The sequence below is a fragment of the Ambystoma mexicanum genome, chromosome 2p (genome assembly GCF_040938575.1).
Source record: "Ambystoma mexicanum isolate Mex_15411 chromosome 2p, UKY_AmexF1_1, whole genome shotgun sequence".
NCBI lineage: Eukaryota > Metazoa > Chordata > Amphibia > Caudata > Ambystomatidae > Ambystoma > Ambystoma mexicanum.
Window position 1 is genome coordinate 815,392,861 of NC_090923.1, and position 23,655 is coordinate 815,416,515.

The 23,655-nt window shown below is 47.1% G+C and overlaps 1 protein-coding gene across 3 annotated transcripts in view; it reads left to right on the forward strand.

Moving 5' to 3' along the window:
* Positions 1-23,655, forward strand: part of SPTBN4 (spectrin beta, non-erythrocytic 4) — a 1,591,326-nt gene that overhangs the window by 621,004 nt on the left and 946,667 nt on the right. For all 3 annotated transcript variants that reach the window (XM_069644494.1, XM_069644495.1, XM_069644496.1), the window contains 4 exons: positions 3,059-3,171; positions 3,634-3,821; positions 7,160-7,277; positions 7,643-7,801. In XM_069644494.1, the coding sequence (XP_069500595.1) occupies positions 3,059-3,171; positions 3,634-3,821; positions 7,160-7,277; positions 7,643-7,801 (578 nt within the window). The remainder of the gene's footprint in view (positions 1-3,058; positions 3,172-3,633; positions 3,822-7,159; positions 7,278-7,642; positions 7,802-23,655) is intronic.

Consider the following 23,655-nt stretch of genomic DNA (forward strand, 5'->3'; position numbering starts at 1 on the left):
CCTTTTCTTCAAAACTGACGTTCATTTACTATTTACTTTCACCTTCACAGAGAAGAAATTAGCCCTTCAGTTGCACAGCGCAATTTATGTCCAGTGTTAAACACACATTGCGCGCATTTGAAACTAGAGAGATTCCGACTCCTCTACTCTCTGTCACACTCCTAGGATTCTGTGCAGCTGACAAGGAATCTTCGACCACCTCACTGCAGTCTTTCGCCCACGTACACAACGACGCTGAGATGCGTTTTAGGGTCCTATACTCAAAAGCACGAGCTAACGAATAGCTCAGAGCACTCGTAATTCAATCACTTTACTATTTACATTTGGCAGGCGAACGCGCGCTCATGGATTCCACAACGCAGAGGCCTCAATTAACAGGAGCCGCTCGCGTGCTGGATCTGCATAACATTTCCCAATTGGATTAACTTTGAACCTTTACAGGAATACATTAACTTTAACTTGTTACTGTCCTTGAACTCTTCACAACATTTCCAATTAAGTCCTCAATGAGACTCACTTGGCAATTCAATTTCCATTGCGTGTCATTTCAGAAACATAGCATTTCTTTTCCTAAATTCTACAGTCACTTATCTGAGTCTTCATTCACAGGATTTCTCTGGCATTTGATTCTTCGTAACTTGGTCCACAATTCATTTAAACCTCTGTTTTGAGATACTTTCTCAGGAGCTTCCTGCATCTGTGACTTTCCTTGAGCTTGACCTGAATGAAAGGCAGTTTAGAACCTCTGCAGCGATTCCAAACTACCTCACAGTGATCACTGGACCAATCATTGCTGTTCAATTAAGTCACCATCCTGTATTGGGACCACTCCTCCTGCCTGTAAAAATATTGTTAAGGAAAATAACAGACTACTGCCCACACAAGCCCACAAGACTAGAGACTAGGAACCACATCTACCCTGTGCCTCAACACTTGTCCCATGCCCTGTGCTGCCTTTTAACTGAGATACTCAATGGGAACCTGACAGGTGGCAGACAATGGAGAGGAGTGGTGTGGAACCTCAGATATGACCGTAACCTTCTGAGGTCTCTGGGAGGCAAGAACTTAAGGTTCAGTGGAAGAGCAGCTTAACATTTGAGGATCACAGTCACCCATTTTATCTTCCTTAATATGTTGGTTAGCAGGCTGAGAGATGCCTCAAACCTTACTCTAACTTGATACTCTGATATGCTCAGTGGTCTGCTGGGACTTTTGCTTGCCAAGGACAGGGCCCGTCAAGGCAGGGCATGGCATGTGTCAGGCATTCGCCAGGGGATTGGTCAGGGCAGGTGCCGGAATATCTGCTCATGTATTTCAGAGGTCTACCCTGCTGCCTCCCTCAAGCCCCAAACTCTTTTCGCACAGTCCAAAATGAAACCCCTTGTCCCGATACCGACAGCCACAACTCACCACGTTTTGACGTATGGCCAGGCTTTCGATATCAGAGTGATGCTGCATTCCCACAGGGGATTGTTCATGATTAAAACATGAGCAGAAAAGATGGAAGGTGGGGTGTGGATCCCTAAATAAATGAATAGTGCAGCACCTTAACCTAAAAATAGGGCTTAGGTAGGTGACACAGCTGCAAGATAGTGAAGAGCAGTGGGTTTGCAGTGACAGACAGGGGTTTTGGGGTGGGGGATATGACTGGCTGCAGAATAGTTTATCATTCCTGTGTTATATCATCAGCCTGTGACTCTATTGCCGGAACAAGATGGTGATTGGGGAGATGGAGATCTGGAGATGCTGTGCGCCTCAGGGAATGCCTCTGGGGATCTTATAGAGCCATAAGGAAGTTGCCCAAATTGAAACAGACCTAATTTGGGAGCCAGTGGTATGTCCAAAGTCTGAGCCTTTGGCTCTGGACATGGCCTTGGCCTTCCCAGTTAAGGGTATACCCAGATGAAAGCACATCTACCTGGCAGTGCAGAGGAAGGACTGGGTCCAGAGACATGACTCTGAAACGCTCCTCTTGCAGTATCAGAAGGGTTGGGAGTGGACCAACTGTGCGGCAGCAGTATCGCACAGAGCGATAACTCAGCGCTCACCACAGACATTTGCCTCGAACCTGCAGCCATATTGGTCGAATCCAAGCAGGGATGACACAGCCTTCCTTTCCACTTATTTAAAGTGAGTACAATTAAATTTGGTAATAACAATTATTGTTGTTATCAATAATATTGCAACTATTAAAAGTGGCAGGAATCTGTCACGAATCACTAAATGTTTAATTATAGGGCCCAGAACATTGATGCTGTCATGCTTCCTAACAGTGAATAGTGAGTAGTCAGCTGTGGTGACTGGTGCAGAGGTTTCATGCATTAAGTCAGTATATCAGCGATAGTCTCTGTCAAACTCTCTTTCCATTTTCTGCTTCCACCTCCATCTGTGATATCCCAGGACCAAAGTTCTTTGAATATCGAGTTTGTTTCCCTAATTCAAAAATGGCGAGGCAGTGCATTGGATGAATATGGGAAGGAAGGGGCTGGTGTCTGAACCATATTTCTACACAATGTAAGGGCATCTCTGACCATTTTCCTTGGCGTAGATTCCATTTCATTGGCTTGCTTGTTACTTTATGTTCACTCTTCCAATTTGTGCAAAGATTTGAGAAAACAGAGAATTGCAAATGTTGTCTATGGTGAGTTCAACCAGAACCTTTTAATTTAAATGATGGTATTGAATGTGGGACTCTTCATTACACCAATGGAACTTGCTGCATAGGAGACTGAATGTCAATATAGTGCATTGGCAGTACTGAAAGTATGGCCATCCGGGGTTGAACATTTAGCAGACATGGTCACTATCTCCACTCCAACATTCTCGTTCAGCTCCCTTGCTCTTTCCCAGTTCTCACTCATCCTAAAACTCATTATCTTATCCATAAATCCCCACACTCACCCATTCACCCATCCTCACATTCCCATTCATGTGCCCATCCTCACACTAATGTACCCATGCCTATATGCCTGTGTGTCTGTGTGTTTGAATGTTTTCGCCATGCAATAGCCAACATGATTGGCTTTGTCAAAGCTTGTTTCTTTTGTTTATATTTCAGATGTAAACATGGAAAACCCAGATGAGAAATCCATTATCACTTACGTTGTGTCCTTTTACCACTACTTCTCCAAAATGAAGGCTTTGGCCGTGGAGGGAAAGCGAGTCGGGAAGGTAAAAAACAGGGAATATCTTTGAATGGTTTCTGATAATTAGTTTATAAAACAAGCGTGTGTGGGATTTTTTCTGCACAGGATAAACATTCCATACAAGAGAGGAGTTTCCCCTGGACATTTGGCATATGATTTCAAAACCATTGTCAAATGCATGACTTCGTTTTGTGCTAGTAGTAAAGAGAAAAGTGCCATTTATTTGGATTTCCATGTAGGGAAAAAAAAACACTTTGCAACATTTACAATTGTACATTTTCAGCTGACTAATCAAGAGGAAGAATTGACGGTGATCAGATATTTTGTGCTTCACGAATGAACCATGATACTTACCAGTAACATGAGTTTGAAGCTCAAATCTGCTCTTAAAGGATGCAATCTGGTGTGTAATCGCTCGCTTCCATCATTGGGCACTTTTTGTAGTCTGGTGTTGTTGTCCCTTGATTCTCCCCTTGTATTTCCCCAGGTCCTTGATCAGGTCATTGAAACAGAGAAGATTACAGAGAGGTACGAGGTCCTAGCCAGCGAGCTCCTCGAGTGGATTGAGAGCACAATCAGCGTGATCAGCAATCAGAAGTTTGCCAACTCTCTGCCAGGGGTGCAGCAGCAGCTGCAGGCCTTCACCACCTACTGCACAATGGAGAAGCCTGTCAAGTGAGTGTTTGCCCCAGGCCTGGTGCCGCATGGCTGCGTAAGTCATCTGAATGCCAAGACTAATCTACTTGTCCGCTGCAAACACGCTCCTACCAAATGAAGTGTGACGCACCATTGCTTTCAAAGCAGATTTTGGACGAGACATAAGAACTTTTCACTCATAATTGGCTGACTCTGTCAGAGCTGCCTTTACATATGTGGGTGTTAGAAGTGGCTAAAGGTATTAAATAGGCTAAATACATAAGATAGTCTAACTAGGTATTCCTCTCTTATAATACTTCAGGTGCTCTTGCATCTGAGATAACCATAGCAAGGTGGATAGTGTCATGCATTTGCATATGATAGCAGAGCGCCAATCATTCAATAAGGGCAAGCATGGAGCTCATTCAATGCAAGGTGGCTTTATTTAGGAAGATTCTCATTGCTGAGATCTGTAAAACGGCAATGTACAGATCCGCTCACACGTTTTGTAAGCTTTGTTTCAATGACCGCATGCAAGGTGTCAGGCTGGGTGGGTCAGCCTATAGAAAATTAGTTTGCGTAGAGCTAGTTTTTGCCCTATCCTTCAGTCTCCTCTAGTGCACTCCCTATCATATCCTAACTGGTATGAATTCATTTGAAGTTCCTCTAATGGAGAAGGAAAAAATACTTACTGGTATTGATAGTTATCTATCATGGGTATATTCATCATTATTCACAACCAACTTGAACATCCACTGGAGAGAGATTGAATTCTCAACTAATCCTCAAAATAGAACTGAGAGGGATTTGGTGCTGCAGTGCAAGATGTGTCAGGGTCTGCTCTCGGCCTCAAATGGGCAGCATTCTTTTCAAAAGGCAGCTCCTGTTTGGCTGTTTTTCAAATGGAAAATGAATATATTGAAAGAAAGAGGCGCATTGCTTTTTCGTTACATTTTTGGAATATTTAAGATTGTTAAAACATGTGATCAAGGATCCCAATGCAATACCTTAGCCCTTATGTCTAATAAGGGAAACACCCATAACGGAGAACTACCAAACCATGTTAATCATTTGTTATTCTTTGACTGGGGCTTTAAGTCTCGGAGAACGCACATTTAGCTCCTGTAGCATTTAAGGGTAATGACATAAAACAAATGATCCAATGGACGAGATAGCTTGAGTCTGCTCATTCCACAGAACAGAAAGGTGCTGCCTGCTGTGCCCTGGCAAAACTGCCTGCTCGCTTCCCATAGGCTTCCAGGAAAGTAAGCTAAGACCCTCAATGATTTTGATCTAATTTGATTTATCATATTTGCTGCTGCGCCAAGAGCCAGAGAGGTATATATATAGCTAACTTTTCAAGATTTTTTAGCAGGATAGTTTGACATTGGTTGGTAACTGGCACAAAGTTCAGGTTTAAAGGATATTTGTTTTCAAAAAGAGTGTTGTGACACAGGTATTTTTAGTGATTCAGCAATGAATCCTTCCGTGAAAGACAGGTTCACAATGTTGACAGTAAGGGGAGGTGGTAAGATCTCAAGATGGGTTTTAATCACCTCGGAAGGACATGGTTAAATGCACCTGACAAAAGTGGCTTATGTACTCGTGATCAAAAATATGAGACAGGTAAACAGTTTCAAAGGCCATCCTAGATACGGTAGACATTGATGCACACCTCAGTACAGGAGTAGTTGCAATTTGTATCTATCTCAGAGATTTAATTTGCAAAATAGCACTAGCCTTTGTCCCAGCAGGCAGTTGAGGGTTAAGATCGGGGAAGCTAAGGTGCTCAGGCATTTTTAGAAGTATCCCTGTATAATTTGCCACAGAAGTGATCTGAGAGTCACAGTAGGTTTGCTTTGCCTCCAGAATTGCATTAAATGGATGGAGGCTATATGACCAGTGCACACACTGTGTGTTGATAGATTCTCACTGCATATCTGCAGTTCCTTATCCTGTCAAGGCTGCCATTTCTTAAAGGGGGGTTTCTTGCTTGAATTGCTCACTTAGATTTGCATTTGCAGTAAGAAATACATCTTGGTATGTCTAAATGTTGAACTATTATCCCTACATTACCATTTTGCTGTGTGGGTCTTTCCCTATCTTTTGGCATACCTTTCCCAAACCTCTCTTTATGAACTCTACTTCATGGCCTCTGGGAGCCAAGTCAGATGTATAGGTGACTATATGCTGTTGCTTTGCTCAGAATGGAATGCACTGTGCATCCCCACACCCGAGGACAGTTTTAAGTCCTCTCAGAATGTTGCATGAGTTTCCCAATAGTTAATCTTGGAAACAGAATAAAGTATTACAGTACCAAGTGCATGTACATGTTCCTTAATTTACTCTCTTTGCCATATATCAGTATGGTTGATCTTCTTTACAGAAAGGGTACTTTTCCATGAAATGGTTACCCTTTACTTCATATAGTAGGCAACATGAGTGGATATGGAATTGCGTATGTTACTGCCAACATGAAGTGAGAAACACATTCCTAGTTGAGAGAGGTTCTATTCTGAATTGTATGTTGTAAATGCACAACAACATATCCACCCCTTCTTGCCGTCATAGTATCATAGTAGCACTATGCCCAATTGCGGTTGGTGGGTACAACAAGGGATGGCCACCAGAGGGGTGCAGTGGGGATAGATACAAGATAATCTTAGTTGGGCTATTCTTGCTCAATCATCTCTTCACCATTGGTGTATTATTCAGCCCCAGCCACATTTCCATCACCCCCAGCTTTCTGATCAAGGACAGAGAAGCTGTTACACTGCAATGCGAGATCCAGTGGAAGAAATAGGATGTGGTTCTGAGCAGGGAAAAGCAGGTGCACCTGCCCAATTGACATCAGAAGGGAGAAGGGAGAAGCTTCTGTGACATAAAACAGAAGTTCTTTTCTGCCGACTGTCTTCCCAATACACTTTAATTTATTATTAATCACTGGACAGCTGTTAGCCGAACATAAATGGAAAAACTGCCCCCTATAACTGAAGGTGCACCATAATAACTGCCACTCCTACTCATATGCGTGCATGATACTCTACAACCAAATCAAAGATTTCCGCTAAAATTGTTGTGATCCCTGAGTTTACTTTTAGAATTCTTTTGCTTTTTTTAGGTTGCTGTAGATGTCCCTGAAATGTTAAAATAGAAGAAGAGGCAGACGTCTAGTTCAGTACTTCATCGATATAGATACAGCAATGGCAGATGAAGACTATCCGTTTCATCTGCGATGCCCATTCCCGAGCCACTTTCAACCTTAGCTTGTCGTTCAGCTTGCCAGTGTTACCCAACACCCATCCCAGATCTTGAGGCTAGAATGTATACTCTTTATAAAGTGCAGCAGTGAACCATTTCTTTCTTTTTCTGGTAAGATTTCAGGAGAAGGGGAATCTTGAAGTCTTGCTTTTTACAATCCAAAGCAAAATGCGAGCCAACAATCAGAAGCTGTACATTCCCACTGAGGGCAAGACTATTTCAGACATCAACAAGGTAAAGTATTCTTAAATCCTATGGCAATGAATGAGGATGGGGAGGTACCAAAAGTGTTAGTTAAAGCATTGCATGAAGACAAGCCAAGGTGGGGATAGAAAGTGCCGGGAGGTACTAATTACAGTCAGGTGTATTTTTTTATTTTTCACATCTTGGAATCAGGGATAGGAAAGGCATTTCTTAAAAAAAGGTAGTCTATACTTTGAGGCTGGGCCACAATTCCAGCAACGCTCATCAATGAGCACTAACTCACAAAATCAATCAGGAATTAGGCTGTCAGTTTATGTGTATGACTGTTCCACTTTAACAGGAATATAGGGTGTTCACAGAGTCCTGTTGATTCGACTTGTGGTTTCCATTACCAGGCCTGGAAGCGGCTGGAGAAAGCAGAGCATGAGAGGGAGGTGGCCCTGCGCCATGAGCTGATCCGGCAGGAGAAGTTGGAGCTGTTGGCTCAGCGTTTCGACCATAAGGCCATCATGAGGGAGGCTTGGCTGAATGAGAACCAGAGGCTTGTGTCTCAGGTAACCTCCACTCTAAATGGCATACAACACTGAGGGGAGGGCAGAATATGCATTAGTGTTTGTGCCTGGCTTTAACTTGTGGCCAAATGATTGTTGGGCTGAGGGAGGATGAGGCATACAGTGATGGGATTGGGCCAAAAGACTGCATGTTTTGTTTTCTTAATGACCAGTGAAATGTGATTATGCTTATGCTCTGTGTTATTATTAATGGAGCAACCTAAGACAAAAATTACAATGCAACTGGTAATAATTTGGTTTTCCATATGTTGAAATAATGTTGCCATTTGTTTAAAAGAATGGAATCTCCATTTGTGCTGCCCTCTGATTTTTTTCTCTTGCAAACCGTTCATCATATGTGTCTTCCCATTTATGCAATTTAGTACTTAAAAATTGATAATTATGTTAGTGTTACAACATTAGCACCCAGTGCGTGGGGGCAAGGCTAATCAGGTTCCGGGGTTCGTGGACTGAAATCTCTAATGTCAGCCCGCATTCCACAGAACCTGCCGGCTGCCTCCCCCACCCCACATCACCATCTACCCCTCCCACCTGTTTTTTTAAATGTTTTTATTATTTCCCAACCCCCTCCCCTGCCTCACTTACCCGAGTGTTGCGGCGGCAGGTGCCGCTGCCTCTCGCTTTTCCAGGAGCCATGGTAATGGAAGAAGGCCTCCATATGGAGCCCCGCCTTCCATTAACGCGGCGGCCATTTTAGCAAAATATTTTCATTCATTGAACGAAAAGCATGCAACGTCCCATTCAATGAATGAACATTCTTTTGGTTTTTAACACCCTGGGTGACAGCTTTGGTAACCCGGGGTGCTAATGGCATTATCACCCCACTGGAACGGGGGGTTATGTCCTGGTGCCTTTGTTATAGATCCAAGCAACTGTTATTCCCCGTTCCAGCCCTTGGAACGGGGTGATAACGCCATAAAATAGAATGTTCCTTCAACTTGTTGTTCCCATGCTGAGAAAGGTGTGAGCCTGGGGTGTCAAATGCAAGATAGTTGTGGGAAAAGTATGCAAACTTAATCCAAAGTAAATATCAAGCTGAGTACAGAAAATAATAAAATAAAATACTTGGGTTTCATCATGAGTTGGGCGCTAGCCCTCAAATGCAGCGATAACAGTATTACTGCTGCATTTAAGGGCTGGCCCTATCATGAGTCTGGCATGTTTACCCCCTAGCTGGGAGTAAACACACAGAGAAAATGCCCATTTTCGGCACAATTACCACTTGCAGTATTACTGCACGGTATTTGCGTCAAAAATTCCTCATTGGGTCCAATGGACCCAATGGGGCCTAACAGTTAGCGCCCAACTCGTGATCCAGCAGTAATACCGCGGGACCGGTGGGCGCTAATGCTAATAAAGTTGGTTGGTATAACGGCCCAGATACTGCCCAACTCGTGATGATCCCCAATGGGTCTCATTAGGAGTTGGGCGGTAGCCCTTAAAGCCGGTGGTAATGGAATTAGTTCTGCCAATACCGCTTCATCAGATCACGACACACCGCAAATAGCGCTGGTGCTATTGCAGCTGGCGCTATTACAGCAAGCATTAATAGCGCGACAACATAAAGTGCAATTACAGCTCTATCACAAGTGCATGTTCGGCGGTAGTACAGCTGAGATTTACCTCCAGCCTACAGCTGGAGGGAAATAAATACAGGTGCCAGAAATAAAGCCACAGGTGCATCCAAAGCACTTCAGAGGGATAGAGGGATACATAAGACACCCCCTACCACAAACACTGTTACCAACACCATGCTGCCATTATTTGCTGCAAGCTGGAACAGGCAGCTGCTCATGCTGCTCCTGGATCTTGAGATGGCAGACAACCAGGTCAGGGCACAGGGAGCAGAGGGGTGGGGGGTTAGGAGGAGGAGAACTGTCCAAGGATGGCGAGCACCCATCCCACAGGTTAGGCCATCACCCCTGCCCTCACTGATACCCAGTTGGTCACCCTGTACCGCCTGGACAGGGAGACCATCACTGAGCTGGGGCCACAATCCAGGAAGACATAGGGAGCAGGATCAACATCCGCACAGCGGTGCCCCCACTGTTGAAGCTGGTGGCAGTCCTGCAGTTCCCAGGAACAGGCAACTTCCACCACTCGGTGGCCATGGTGCACGGCATGGCACAGCTCACATTCTGTGAAGTCCTGGTCCAGGTGCTGGATGCCCTCCTGCTGCATGTGAACAACCATATTGCAATGCCGACCATCCCGGCCCAGGTCAACGACTTGAAGACAAGGGTTTATGCCACTGCCCAACTGCCCAATGTCATTGCAGTCATTGACTGCACCCATGTGGCGTTGGTGGCACCCCAGGCCCATGAGGCCGTATACAGGACCCGGAATCCCTACCACTCTCTAAACGTGAAGGTGAGCTGCGACCCTGACCTCATCATAACCCACTGCTGTGCACGCTACCCAGGATCAACCCATGACTCCATGGTCCTACGCAACAGCAAACTGCCAGGATGCATTTAGAGGCACAGAGGACAACATACATGGATAGTGGGTGAGTACAATTGTGCCCATATATGCACAGTGAAGCACCTGACCACATTTGGGGGCAAGGGGTGTTAACACTGACACAAAGCATGGCATGACAAGTGAATGCACTAGCAGCACCGGCCAGCACCTGTACCAACGACAGGGGATAGCCAAGGGAGCATGCACATGTTCGACACACCTGGACACACACGCTGACGTACACATACTGCAGCAATTACAGTTGGTTGGTATAATGGCCCACATGTACCCCAATGCAACATGAATGAGGCACAGCGAACAACCACACTGCAGCACCCAATAGCAGTCCAGCCAGTGCCAGAGCCATGTGCCCACGTGCATCCACCTTGGAATGTTGACCCACTGCCCCTAGAAGAGTAGGGTAGTACACCAGGCAACTCACCAAGGCCCATGCACGAGAGCAGCACACAGCCACAAAACAGCCACCAGGGACACACCACTGAACAACCGCCACAATGCCACAGGGTGCATGTACAGGCAAAGGAATGCATGACACCATTGGCAAAGGCTGCACAGGCATCACACATACACATGGCATGGGTGGCATGAACACATGCATGCACACAATAAACATTGCCTCGATACTGTGTGTGACCACCCCCAAGTATAACACAGTGACTAATGTCTGTGCATTGCCCCATGCTGGTGACTCCAGATATCTGCAGCTGATGTGGCTGATGACCCCTGTGCGTGACCCACATACACCACACGAGACAGCCGGACCCGCGTGTGTATTGAGCGCACCTTCAGACTCCTCAAGGCACAATTCCAGTGCCTAGATTGTACTGGCAGAGCCCGAATGTATGCCTTGGACAAGTTGGTAAAATCATGCTAGTGTGCACAATGCTGCATGACATCTGCCTGAGGAGGAATGTGCCACTATCCACAGACGTGGACATGCCACACCCAGAGGAAGATGCATGAGGCAGGAGCCAGACCAGCCACTCCCAGGGATGATGTGAAGGATGGGAGACTTGCCCGGCAGGCAATAATAGACAATTATTTCTACACCACTACCCTGACTCAAGCCACTTCTGCCACTGTGCCAAACTGAAAGACACCATCACAACAACACCAAGTCAACAAACTACTAGATCTTGAATAACAATAAAACAAATAACAATACAACATCCAAGTGAGAAATCGACAACTAATAACCGCTAATGTAAACTAAAATGACAATAAGAATATAATGAGGAAAGTAGATCAAAGCAATGAAATGAATAAAAAGAATGAAAAGCACGAAAACAGTAATTGCGGTATAAATTAATAAAATGGATGTAATGATTACAATGGACAAATGAACAAAACGAAAGAAATGAATAAGGTGAAGACGATGGAAAGATGAACACGGGAGACTGATGAGTACACAGACAGATGACATGGAATGTATGAGTGCATGGCACAAATAGAAAGTACAGAATAAACGATTCAAGTACATGAGACGGGTGTAGTGCATGAAACGGAGAGCACGGAATGGATCCAGTGCGTATGAAAAGTGAAATGGCCTGAACTGATAATACATGACGAATGAACAAAGTGAGTAGAGCGGATGAAATCGGTAGAATGGTTAAAGCGCCTGGAGCGGATGAACGTGTTGAGCAGATGAGTGTGTAGATCGGATGAGTGTGTAGATCGGATGAGTGTGTAGAGCGGATGAGTATGTAGAGCGAATGAGCATGTAGAGCGTATGAGTATGTAGAGCAGATGAGTATGTAGAGCGGATGGGTGTGTAGAGCGGATGAACGCGTAGAGCGGAAGGGTGCTTAGAGCTGATGAATCGCATAGAGCGAACGACTGTATAGAGCGGATGAGCGTGTAGAACGGATGGGTGCGTAAGAGCGGAGGAGTATGTAGACCTGCAGGAGTGCACAGAGCAGATGAATGTGTAGAGCGGATGAGTTTATAGAGTGGATGAGTGTATAGTGCGTAAGAGCGAAGAACTGTGTTGAGCAGATGAGTGCATATAGCATATAGCAGATGAGTGCACGGAAAGGAGGAGTGCATAGAACTAATGAGTGCACAGAGCTGATGAGTGCGTGGAATGGATGAGTGCATGGAGTGCATGAGTGTGTGGAGTGCATGAGTGTGTGGAGTGCATGAGTGCATGGAGCGCATGAGCGCGTGGAGCGTATGGGTGCGTAAAGCGGATGTGTAGAGTGGACAAGTGTGTAGAGCGGACGAGTGTGTAGAGCGGACGAGTGCTTAAGAGCGGACGAGTGTGTAAGAGCAGACGAGTGCGTAGAGCCGAAGGGTGCGTAAGAGCGAATGAGTGCGTGGAGCTGATGGGTGCATGGAGCAGATGGGTATGCAGAGCGGAAGAGTGTACAGAGCGGACGAGTGTACAGAGCGAACAAATGTACAGAGCGGACGAGTGAGCAGACCGGACGAGTGAGCAGAGCGGGCGAATTTGTAAGAGCAGACGAGTGCGTAGAGTGGACGAGTGCGTAGAGCAGACGGGTGCGTAGAGCGGGTGAGTGCGTAGAGCGGGTGAGTGTGTAGAGCTGGTGAGTGAGTAGATAGGGTGAGTGAGTAGAACAGGTGAGTGCATAGAAAGAACAAACGCTTGGAGCGGACGATTGCGTTGAGCAGATGTGCGCCTCAAGCGGACGCGTGCCTAGAGCGTACGAGTGCACAGAGCGGATGTGTGCGTTGAGCTGATGAATCCGTGAATGATGGAACGTGGGAAGTATGTGGATGAAATGGGTGACATATGTGGATAGAATGAATGAGGTATGTGGATAGAACGGCTGACGCATGTGGATGGAACGGTTGACGCATGTGGATGGAACGAGTGAAGTATGTGGATGGAACGGATGAAGTATGTGGATGGAACGGATGAAGCATGTTGGAAGGTATGGGTGAAAAATGTGGAAGGTACGGCTGAATTATGTGAATGGAGTGCAACCTAGAATACACGGAACGGATCGGAGTACTTGGAACAGATTAAAGTGCACAGAACGAATTCAAGAGCATGAAACGGGTTGGAGTGCGTGGAACGGGTTGGAGTACGTGGAACGAGTTGGAGTGCGTGGAACGGGTTGGAGTGCGTGGAACGGGTTGGAGTGCATGGAACGGATTGGAGTGCGTGGAACGGATTGGAGTGCATGGAACGGATTGGAGTGCATGAAGCAGACTGGAGTACATGGAACGGACTGGAGTGCATAGAATTATGCAACATACATGGAATGATTTGGAGTGCATAGAACATTTGAAAGAGCATGTAAACCATCATATCACATCACCACGCTTACTCTCTTCTTTACACCACCATTCAACTAGAACACAGAGATACTATGACACCACTCGGTATAGCTGTTCTCATACTAACATCCGCCTCATACTCCCCATCACTCTAACTAAACACTGCTGGTTTCACACCCTCCAGCCAGACGTTCTCCTCAGGCCTAACGCAGCCAGAATCGGTCTGGATAAAACCTGCCAGAACGAACTCTTGATCTCTCAAACACCACACCTAACGCTAAGAAGCAGCTATCACAGGAATGCCACACCAGCTGCACACATATACGGTGCTCACACGCACCTTTGACTCTCTCTACTCTCTCTACTGACTTGAACTTCGGTTCCCGAGGGCGTTCAACCTACCAGCGCCTTGAGACTATACGGATGGTACATAAGGCGCTATATAAATGCAAAGTAAAATAACATAACATAAAATAACACTGTGGATAAATTGCAGATGAACAAAATCAGGAATATCCTCGCATTCATTAAGTTGAACAGTTTTAATGAATTTCTGTGCTCCAGCTATCCCTCTCCCCCCGGCCACCACCAACTCCCCTCCACACTATCTCCCCTCCCCCGCCAACCACCAACACCCCTGCACACTATCCCCCCTCCCGATGCCCACCACCAACTCCCCTGCACGCTATCCCCTCTCCCCCGGCCCACCACAAACTGTACTGCATGGCATGGCCACTCATGACAAATGTTGTGGCCTCTTCCCCTGACTCCCAGTGCCCGGTAACTGCCCGGTAACTAGATCATAGATGGCACAGGGACTGGCGCCTTGGCGTGCTCTCCTGGGAGTCCCTTGTTGGTGTCATTGACCTAGAAGGGATGGAGCTGGCACCCAGGATCTGTTGGTGTAGCAGCTCATTACGCCTTCCATCATCTCACGGACTATTTGGCCAAATGCTGTCATTGCAACTGTTCTGGCAGTTGCGACTCTTCGGGTCCTTGAATTGTCCTGCGCAATGCCTACATGTAGCACCCTGAATGCTGTTGCTTATTGCCTGCAATTGTCCAGAGTGGGTGTGTCCGATATCCTCCATCTCCCTCTGTCTTTGTTCCATGTCCCCCAGCCTCTGCATCACCATGCAGAATGTCACCGAAACCTGCTGTGGTAAGGGTTTGCGCTGTCGGCGTGGGCTTTCAACAGGGGAGCCAAGTGATGGTGTGTCGGTGTCCGGCTCAGGCGTATGCATGCTCTGGTGGCGTGGTGGGCTTTCTGGTCTCTGTCCACAGAGTGGTTGCCTGCAGAGTGGGCTCTCAGTTGTGGTTGAGGGCTGCTGGTGGAGACTGTGCCCAGGGGTTGGTGGAACCACCGCATGAGCAGTGTCAGGGCTGCTGTCTCCCTGTGTTCCCAGGGTCAATAGATTATATGGCGTGTCCTCCATGGCGGTGTCCACAGCTGCAGGTGTGGGTGTGGATGCCATTGGCGTGCTCCTCGTGGACTGGGTGGGGGTTGTTGATCTGGGCTTGCTGCAATGCAGTGTGTCTTGCTGTGACATTCGCCTTTGTGTGGCCTGTCTGCCCTTTTCCGGGGTGTTGTAAGTGGTGGTAGTGGTGGTGTCTGAGTGCCAGGATGTCACACTCACAGACGGTCCTGCCCCCTCTTCATTCTCAGATGCCTCTGGCGTTGATTGTGTGCCTGTAGGGTACATAGGAGATGTTGTTAGGTTACATTCCCCCACATGTTTTGGCATGGATGGAATTCAGTACATGGTGTTGAGTAGGGCCCCGGGCAATTGAGCTGATGGGCATTGGTTAGTCAGGGGTGTTTGCAAGTGGATTCACAATGATGGGGGCGGATGCGGATATGGGTGTGTGTAACATGGGATGTTTGCATTTGGTCTGTGTGTGGGGATGGCAAGATATCCGTGCTGGGGCAGCTATTGACTGGCATGCGTGCTTCTGATCCCCGTGCATCCATGTCACCAAATTGGGTGACATTTGAATTGGGGGAGGTGACTGGGTACATGGCACTGGCAGGTCCCTATGGGGCACTGCTGTGCTCCAGCCATGGGTGTGTGGTTCATGGCACTTGTATGGGTCCTTTGGATGGGGACCACTGCTCTGACTCACAAGGGTGGACTTAGTGCACTGGCACATGGATGCTGCAGTAGGTGGCTGATGCAGCAGCCACTCATTGCACCCTGTCGCAATGCCAGGCTCATCGGTCTGCCCACTGTGGCATCTTGTGCTAGGTTGTAATTGATGCACGCATATGCGTTGGGTGAGAGGGGTGGTTGACTCACCTTCTGCCTCCTGGCTGCCGGCACCCGACTCCACACCTCCAATTTCCTCAATGCCCTCCATGTCCAGCACAGAGCTACACTTCTCTTCCCATGCAGTGAGTACGAGTGGCTCCACAGTCCCTCCTCCGCTGGCCATGCTCTCCTACCGGTGCTGGGACAGCAGTCCCCGGGCCCTGAACCGCAGGTAGTTCCATCGCTTACGACAGTCTTCCCCGTCCCGGAGGCCACTGTTGATCATGTGCCAGGTGGCTGTCCTGCGCTGGGAAGATGTTTTTCGCTGCCTGGGCCCATAGAGTTAATTGTGGTGTGCCACCACCTTGTCAGCAAGCACCACCAGCTCCCACTCGCTGAACTGATGTTTGCAGATTCGTTCTTGGGCAGCCTTGCCCCTGACCCTGTCCTGGGACATTATGTCTTTTTGCAGGTCCGAATGGCTACAGGAAGCTGTGATATTTAATTCTAATTTTCTAAATGGCCACTGCAGTGCTTCCCATTTCCAGCGGTGATGCGCTGGTGCTAATAGCGCCGGCAACGGGTAATAGCGCTGTTTTTGCCAGGTTTTTGGGTGGTAGCCCTTGTTTCAGCGCTATTTCCAACGGACGCAAACAGTGTGCCCGCCGGATGCACATGTGAGCACTGTTACAATGTGGTGCTGTTTGTGCCACGGGTCACTGCGGGAGTGCCATTTCCGCTCGGCAAAAATACTGCCCGCTTACAGCCCCACTCCTGATGAGGCCCTATATCTAACAACTGGCAAACACACAAGTCTGTTTGATGTGTAGATAAGGGTTATAAAGTGAAACAGAAATCAGACAAGAAATTGCATCTTCCTTACCATTAGGCTTGTATGCACTTAGATATGATTATGGAATCAGTCAGTAGTCATGACTATGTTATGTTACCTGTGGTATACTTGATCTTTATACATATGACCCACATTTGTAGAAGTACAACTTTTCCATAATGAAGGCAGTACGCGATGCACTCATAGAAAGCTATTTTCATTACTTATCTGTAAACAATCTTTTATCTGAGTATGCCTTGATGACCCTCCACCCAAGTGGCAACGTTCATCAACCATAAGCATTGTAGCCATCCATCTGCACCAAATATGTGGATAAGTGGAGGAACGTTGTGTTGATACATCATGCAGTATGATTGAACTAGCTGTCTTTGGGGCTATGTCTTACAGAACATTACTCAGTTTGGTCACAGATTTCATTCTAATATGGCTCTAGGTTTCTGTGTGTGATGTTAGAAGCATATAGCCACATCTCCGGAATCCATCTCTACCAATGCTCCCAGCTCTGCAATGTGTGTGTGTAATATTTTATATTGTGTGAATTTCAGTCAGAGTTCTCCAAGACCTTCATTCTGGCTTTTAAATGGCCTAGCCCATTTTGCCTCAGTGAATTGACAATCTAGCTTTCGTTCCCATGCATTTTGCAGTTGTGTCATGATACATTCATTGTGTGAGAGCTTGATAGCAGGCCTTTGTGACCCCTTTGGCTTTTCCCCTTTTTATGAAGTTCCCAGCCTCACTCCTGTGGTGGGTGATGGGGTAGTGCAAGGGGAATCGTGCTCTCACCTTCTGTTTGATTGAGAAGGATTCTGTGGCTATCCTTATAAACCACTTGTGTGAAGAAGAGGATTACTACCTTTCAAACACAATGCATGATGACCCTTCAAGAACAGTACTAAGTAACTTGCATTACTTCACTAGCACTTTTAGAACAGGACCCGCAGTCTCAGGCAGGACAGAAGCTTCAAACATTGCTTACCACTCCCAAACATAAAAAACAGGGTTCTCTGCCACCGTGGTGAAATGCAGCGAACAACAGCAGTGCCTGTGAGACTGACTGCTCCGATCACAGGATCCAGCTTGTGTGTGGCTAATGAACATGTGCATGTTTCTCAGTTCCAAGTTGATGGTCCGATTGTTTTTGATTTGGTCTGCATCTCCGGTACAGCATCTCCATAGACTGAGTGCCAGTTACTCCAGGACCAATCCCCAATGAGGAGCAATAATGATGCACAGATACAGACCCTTGAATATTGCCGAGCCCGGGGGGTGGGGGGAGGGGCTCCTCTAGAAACACAACAGCAAGACTAGCAGTGCGTTTGGAGATGGTGCAGGAGGCAGTTTGGGGTGAGTGGCAGAGCAGAGCAGAGTACTTTGGAGATGGAGGTGGTTGGAGAAAGGAGCGGTGGAGGAGGAGGAGTGAGTTTTATGGAAGAGAGGAGTGGAGGAGAAGGGGTCGATTTCTATGAATCTATTTCCCTCTCAAACGTATGTATTAAAACTCAGCAATAGGTGCATAATCTCAGGATCTATTTTGATTCCTCCATTTCAATGATACAACATACCAATAAGTTGGTTAGTACTTCTAACTTACCTTATGATTTTAAGACAAATCAGACCATTCCTCTGAGAAAACTTCTATAGCTCTAGCTATCGTCAGGTCTTGAATTGATTATGGTAATAATTGCTTTACGTATTTGATCAATTAAAGATAGTTAAAAATATGGCAGCCAGAATGGTTACCCGCGCTTTGACCATTGTATTCAAATTCTTACCTTCAGCATAGGTACAGGTTCTACTGCCCATTGTCTTGCAACCACTCTCTAACCATCCCTCAATTCAATTTCTCTAGGGACTGGGGTAGTCTTTACAGGTCTTAGCCTTTATGCTCTGGAATCCTCTTCCCAAAGACCTATGCAACTCCTTTTTTTAGGCATCAACTCAAAACATTCCTGTTCCATTCAATGCCCTTACCTTACCGGCTAATGTTATCTTTCTTCTTGGCAGTAGGTGCTCTGCAAATCCCACAAGATAAGATAAGATTGGTGAGAGAGGAGCAGAGGAGGCAGAATGGAAGATAGCTGGAATAGGTGTAGTGGATGAAGCAAGTGAAGCAAGTGTAGCAAGGAACCTGAGGGGAGAAAAAGAGAGCCTTGAAAGAAGACAGAAGAAGTGGAAAAGTGTTCTCCTTGGCCATAGGTGATCTGCAAATCCCACAAGATAAGATAGGATTGGTGAGAGAGGAGCAGAGGAGGCAGAATAGAAGATAGCTGGAACAGGTTTAGTGGATGAAGCAAGGAACCTGAGGGGTGAAAAGAGGGCCTTGAAAGAAGACAGAAGAAGTGGAAAAGTTTTGAGGCATTGAGGAGGTGCAGGAGAAGAGGAGCAGGAAGAGTAGGGAAAGAGGAGAGGGGATGGTTCAGAGACCCTCTGGAACAAGCACTTTGTGAGGATTTGAGGTTTAGTGGATAATAGTACCAGGGCCGTTGAAAAGGGAGGTGAGCATTGGCCCAAACCCCCACCCAGAGGAAACCTGAATGAAGACATTACCCCCGGAAACTCAAGGTTCCTGTTTATTGTTATCTATAAAGCAGTGTAGGAACTGTGCCTGGCAGAGGCAACCAGATGGAGAGGAACTGTTTACTGCGTCATGCTCAACTGACAACAGCATCACCCAGGAGCTTGTGAGCTTTGCTAAAGGCTACATCATAGAAATGCTTGAAGTGGCCTGAGAAGCACTGTGAGTTTCCACTAAGGCTAGAACAAGACTGCTTGTCTTTTCCCCTTAATGTAGACATACTAAAACACTTTTGGTTTCCAAATCCTGCAATAAACTCCTTAAATGCAATTTATGAGCTAAAGCAGAGCTAATAGTCGGTTACCCATAGTGCAAGTACCTGGAGAATTAAATAAGCTTAGGACCAAAGAACCCCTCCCCTTGAGTTTCCAGCTGTCAGTGGAGACACATAATCTGGAAAGAGAGTTGAAGGCCATGTTGTGTTCGCTAGAACACTGTATGGTGCTGTGCCCCAGTAGGAACCTGGGCACTACATCCCTTGCAAGTGAGCTGGGCTGTATAATTCTTTATGGGTGAGCTGTACACTAGAACCCTACATCCCTTGAAGTGGAAAGAAGTGAGCCAGGTACTACTCTCCAGGCTGGAATACAAATGGTGGGCGAGTACTGTATCACTGTGATTGTGATTTTGAGCAGAGAAGCTAGATGGGAATTAGATCTCTGTGCCTGTGATTTGAGAAAAGAAGAGAGTTATCTCAGAGTGTTTCAGACCCACCAGCTTATTCTCCATGATAGATATATGTTCTTTGACATCCATAATTCTACCAGTTTAGGTTTTCAAATCGTCTCTCATGTTTTTTAGCTCTGTTTCTGCTTCTGTAATACTTGCATTGATGGTCTCAATGGTTGATCAGAAAGCTTCCAGCTATTGTAATAGTTGTTTAATGATTGTGAGGTATATATAGCTATTTTCCACTTCCTGTGGTTACACCCTCCATTTCCTTTTTTAGTTGTTTCACTTGGAACACCTGAGTTTTGTTTATTTATTTATTAAATTTAATTTATTTATTGGGCATTTGTAAGGCATCAAGAAATTGTGTTTCAAAGCGCCCATGGGGCAAAGGGAATGGAACAAGGGAACAATGAAAGACAATGGAATAAAATAACAATGATGATTAAAGAACAAAAGCGATACTACTAGGCCTTGTAGACATTCGGAGCTTGCAAGTGCAGAGAGAGAGAAGGGACAGGGGAAGGGGCATGTGCTAAGGGTTCCACAGAGGGGGGAGAAGTGCCAGAGAGCCAGTTGCAAAGGCAACAGGTAAGTGCAGGCAGTGACCACTTGGTAGAAGAGGGGTCAACAGCCAATACAGTAAGTGTTGGCCTGTGAGACATCACAGGACAGTTAGTGTCCGAAGGCAAGTGTAGGGGGAGGGCAGATGCCTCGGGTGATTGGACAGAAGGCCAGGACCCAGAAGGACACATACGGGCCCAGGCCACGAATCTCATAGACTGTGGGGTTTAGCACACGAGTGAGAGAGGGAAGGAGGAGGAGAAGAGGAAAGTCTTGAGGTGCTTGCAGAACTTGATGAGATCCGGCTCTAGACAGAGAGAAAGGGGGAGGCTGTTCCAGTGGAGGGAGCCAGCCGAGGAAAGAGAATGGCCACCCGCTCTCTGCTTGGAGAAGCGCTTGACAAGCAGAGAATTGGAGCCAGAGGATCAGGGGGATCTGGAAGGAGAGTATTTAGTGAGAGTAAGTTGCAGATAGCTTGGTCCCTGGCCCCAGACAGCCTTATGGATGATGCAGAGGGATTTAAATGTGATCCTTGCAGCAACCGGGAGATACAGTCCATGGGCTTGAGCCCATGGAGAAGTCCCGCGGCCCTATACTGGATTAGCTGGTTAGCTGGAGGTGGCGGAGAGAAGAAGAAGGTAGATTAAGGAAGGGGCTGTCCATCCTGAAGAGTACAAGAGCTCTGGAGACATTAAGCGTCTAGGGGAAAGTGAGGAAAGGGAGGATGCCTCTGAGGAGGTAGAGTTGGAAATGCGCCCATCCTGGCAAGGTCCAAGATGTGAGGAATGAAAGAGAGAGAGGAGTCGGAGATGACTCCCAGGTGTCTGGTTTCAGGGGAAGGAGAGGGGGGAGAGCCATGGGCGTAATTTTAGGGGGGGGGACAGGGGTGTTTGTCCTCCCCAGCTTTCATGGCACACCATTTTGTCCCGATGTATTTGGCTAGGGCACTTTATTTTCAGATGTCATGTCCCCCCAACATTTTCAGCAAAGTTACTCCACTGGGGAGAGCCCATAGAGGGTGGCCAGATTGAATGGAGAAAAGAGTGAACAGGAGTCCGGATAGGAAGGATCTAAGTCTTGCTGGCATTGATACAGAGATCATTGGAGGTGCACCAAGACTGGATGGCGGACAAGCAGTCAGGAATGACAGAGGAAGTCAGAAGAGATGCAAAGAGTAGTCTGAAGAAGAGCTTGGTGTCATCTACATAACACTGGAAGTGCAGGGAGAAAGTGGAGATAAGATAAGCAAGAGAGGGGAGATAGATGTTAAAGAGCCAGGGGGAAAGGGTAGAGCCCTGGGGAATGCCACAAGTGGAGATAGAGATGGGAGAGGAGAACACAGGATAACCTGGGAGGGACAGTCACTGAAGAAGGAGGTCAACCAGTCCATTGCCTGCTCTGAGATGCCAAGGGTATCATGGAGCCGCTTTATGAGGATGGAATGGTTGACTATGTCAAAAGCAGAGGAGAGAGCAAGTATAATGAGAACAGCGGGTGAGTTGGAGTCAAGAGATGCAAGTAATTCATCACAGGTCTTCAGAAGAGCAGTTTCTGTGCATCTGGATGCTCGGAATTCAGAGTGATGGTCATGCAGGCAACCAACATGCAGGCAACCAACATGCTGGGTCAGTTGAGGGAGGACCAACCTCTTCAGGAGTTTCCCAAGGAAGGGAGTGATAGAGATGGGGTGGTAGTTAGCCGGACTCAAGGGGTAGGCAGAAGGCTTTTTCAGGAGGGGTGCACAAGGGAGTGCTTGAGGGAAGAGGGGAAAAAACAGTAGCACGAGAGTGATTACAGAAATCATTGAGTGCAGGGGCAAGGTAGACGATGTCCTTAATAGTTCTGGAAGAACAGGGGGACACTTGATTGGAAAAGATCTTCATAGAGCAGACAACTCTAGTGACCTCTTCCGATGTGATTTGAGAGAAGGAGGAAATGGTGGGTGAGTGTGGAGGAGGGGCCGAGGGTGACAGGGAGATGGGAGGAGGAGAAGGGGAGGGGGGGAAAAGAGAGAACTCAGGATATCCTGAGTTTTAGCAGTGAAGTGGGTGGCCAGTGCAGTGCAGAGAGCCTGGGAAGGAAGAGGTGAGGTAGAGACTGCAGATGAATTGGCTAGTTCCTTGCAGATTTTAAAGAGTTCATCCATGTTCAAAGCTCCATAGATGCGTGCCTGGATGTGAACCCTCTTCTTGGAGTGAATGGCGATAAGATATGATATGGCATTTATAACGCACCTGTACACAAGTGTTTCTAGGCATGACAAGAGGGAAACAGAGGGAGGACAAAACAATCTTACTAGGCTGTGTTATTCAGATCGTGCAAGTGTAGGGAAGTGGAAAGGGAGAAGTACCGGGGGGGGGTGAATTGCAGGTGGCTGATAAGTGCAGAGAGGAGGGACTGTAGGGTAGCAGATACAGACCATAAGTGCTGCGGGAGCCCGGAGGAAGTACAAGGGCAACTGGACATGCAGGAGCCTGGGCCCGAGTTCAGAGGGTAGCCAGGTGACCAGGGCATGGGGCAGCCGGGCCATCAGCAGGGGTTAGAGGAAGAGAGAAAGTGGAAATGAAAAGGAACGCCTTGAGTTGCTTCCGGAACCAGAGGTGGTTCTGCTCAAGTTTGATAGAGGCAGGGAGGTGGTTCCAGAGGGAGGCCCCTGCTGAAGAGAGAGATCTGCCCCCCAACTCTCTGCTTGGAAAAGCATCTGACTCTCAGAGAGTTCTAAGTGAATGAGTGGAGAGCTTGAGAAATGAGATGTTTAGGAAGAGAGAATTGGAGGTAGTGTGGTCCCAGGCCCCAGACAGCCTTGTGAACGGTGCAGAGCGTCTTGAACTTGATCCTTGCTGCCACAGGGAGCCAGTGAAGAGATTTCAGAGCTGGAGAGATACGATCCCTGGGCTTAGACCAAGGAAAAGTCTTGCAGTCCTGTTCTGGATAGGTTGTAGAGGTCGGAGAGTAGAGGCAGGCATATTTAGAAAGAGGTTGTTGCATTAGTCCAGCCTAGATAGGACCAGGGCTCTGGAGACAGTGAGCTTCTGGGGAAAAGTGAGGAAAAGAAGAATACCTCTGAGTAGGTGCAGTTGATGGTTTGACTTCTTAGAGATGTCAGAGATGTGAGGAGAGAGGGAGAGGGTGGAGTCGAAGATGACACCAAAGTTCTTAACCTCACAGGTAGGAGCAGGAAGAGGGCCAGAGGGGGCGG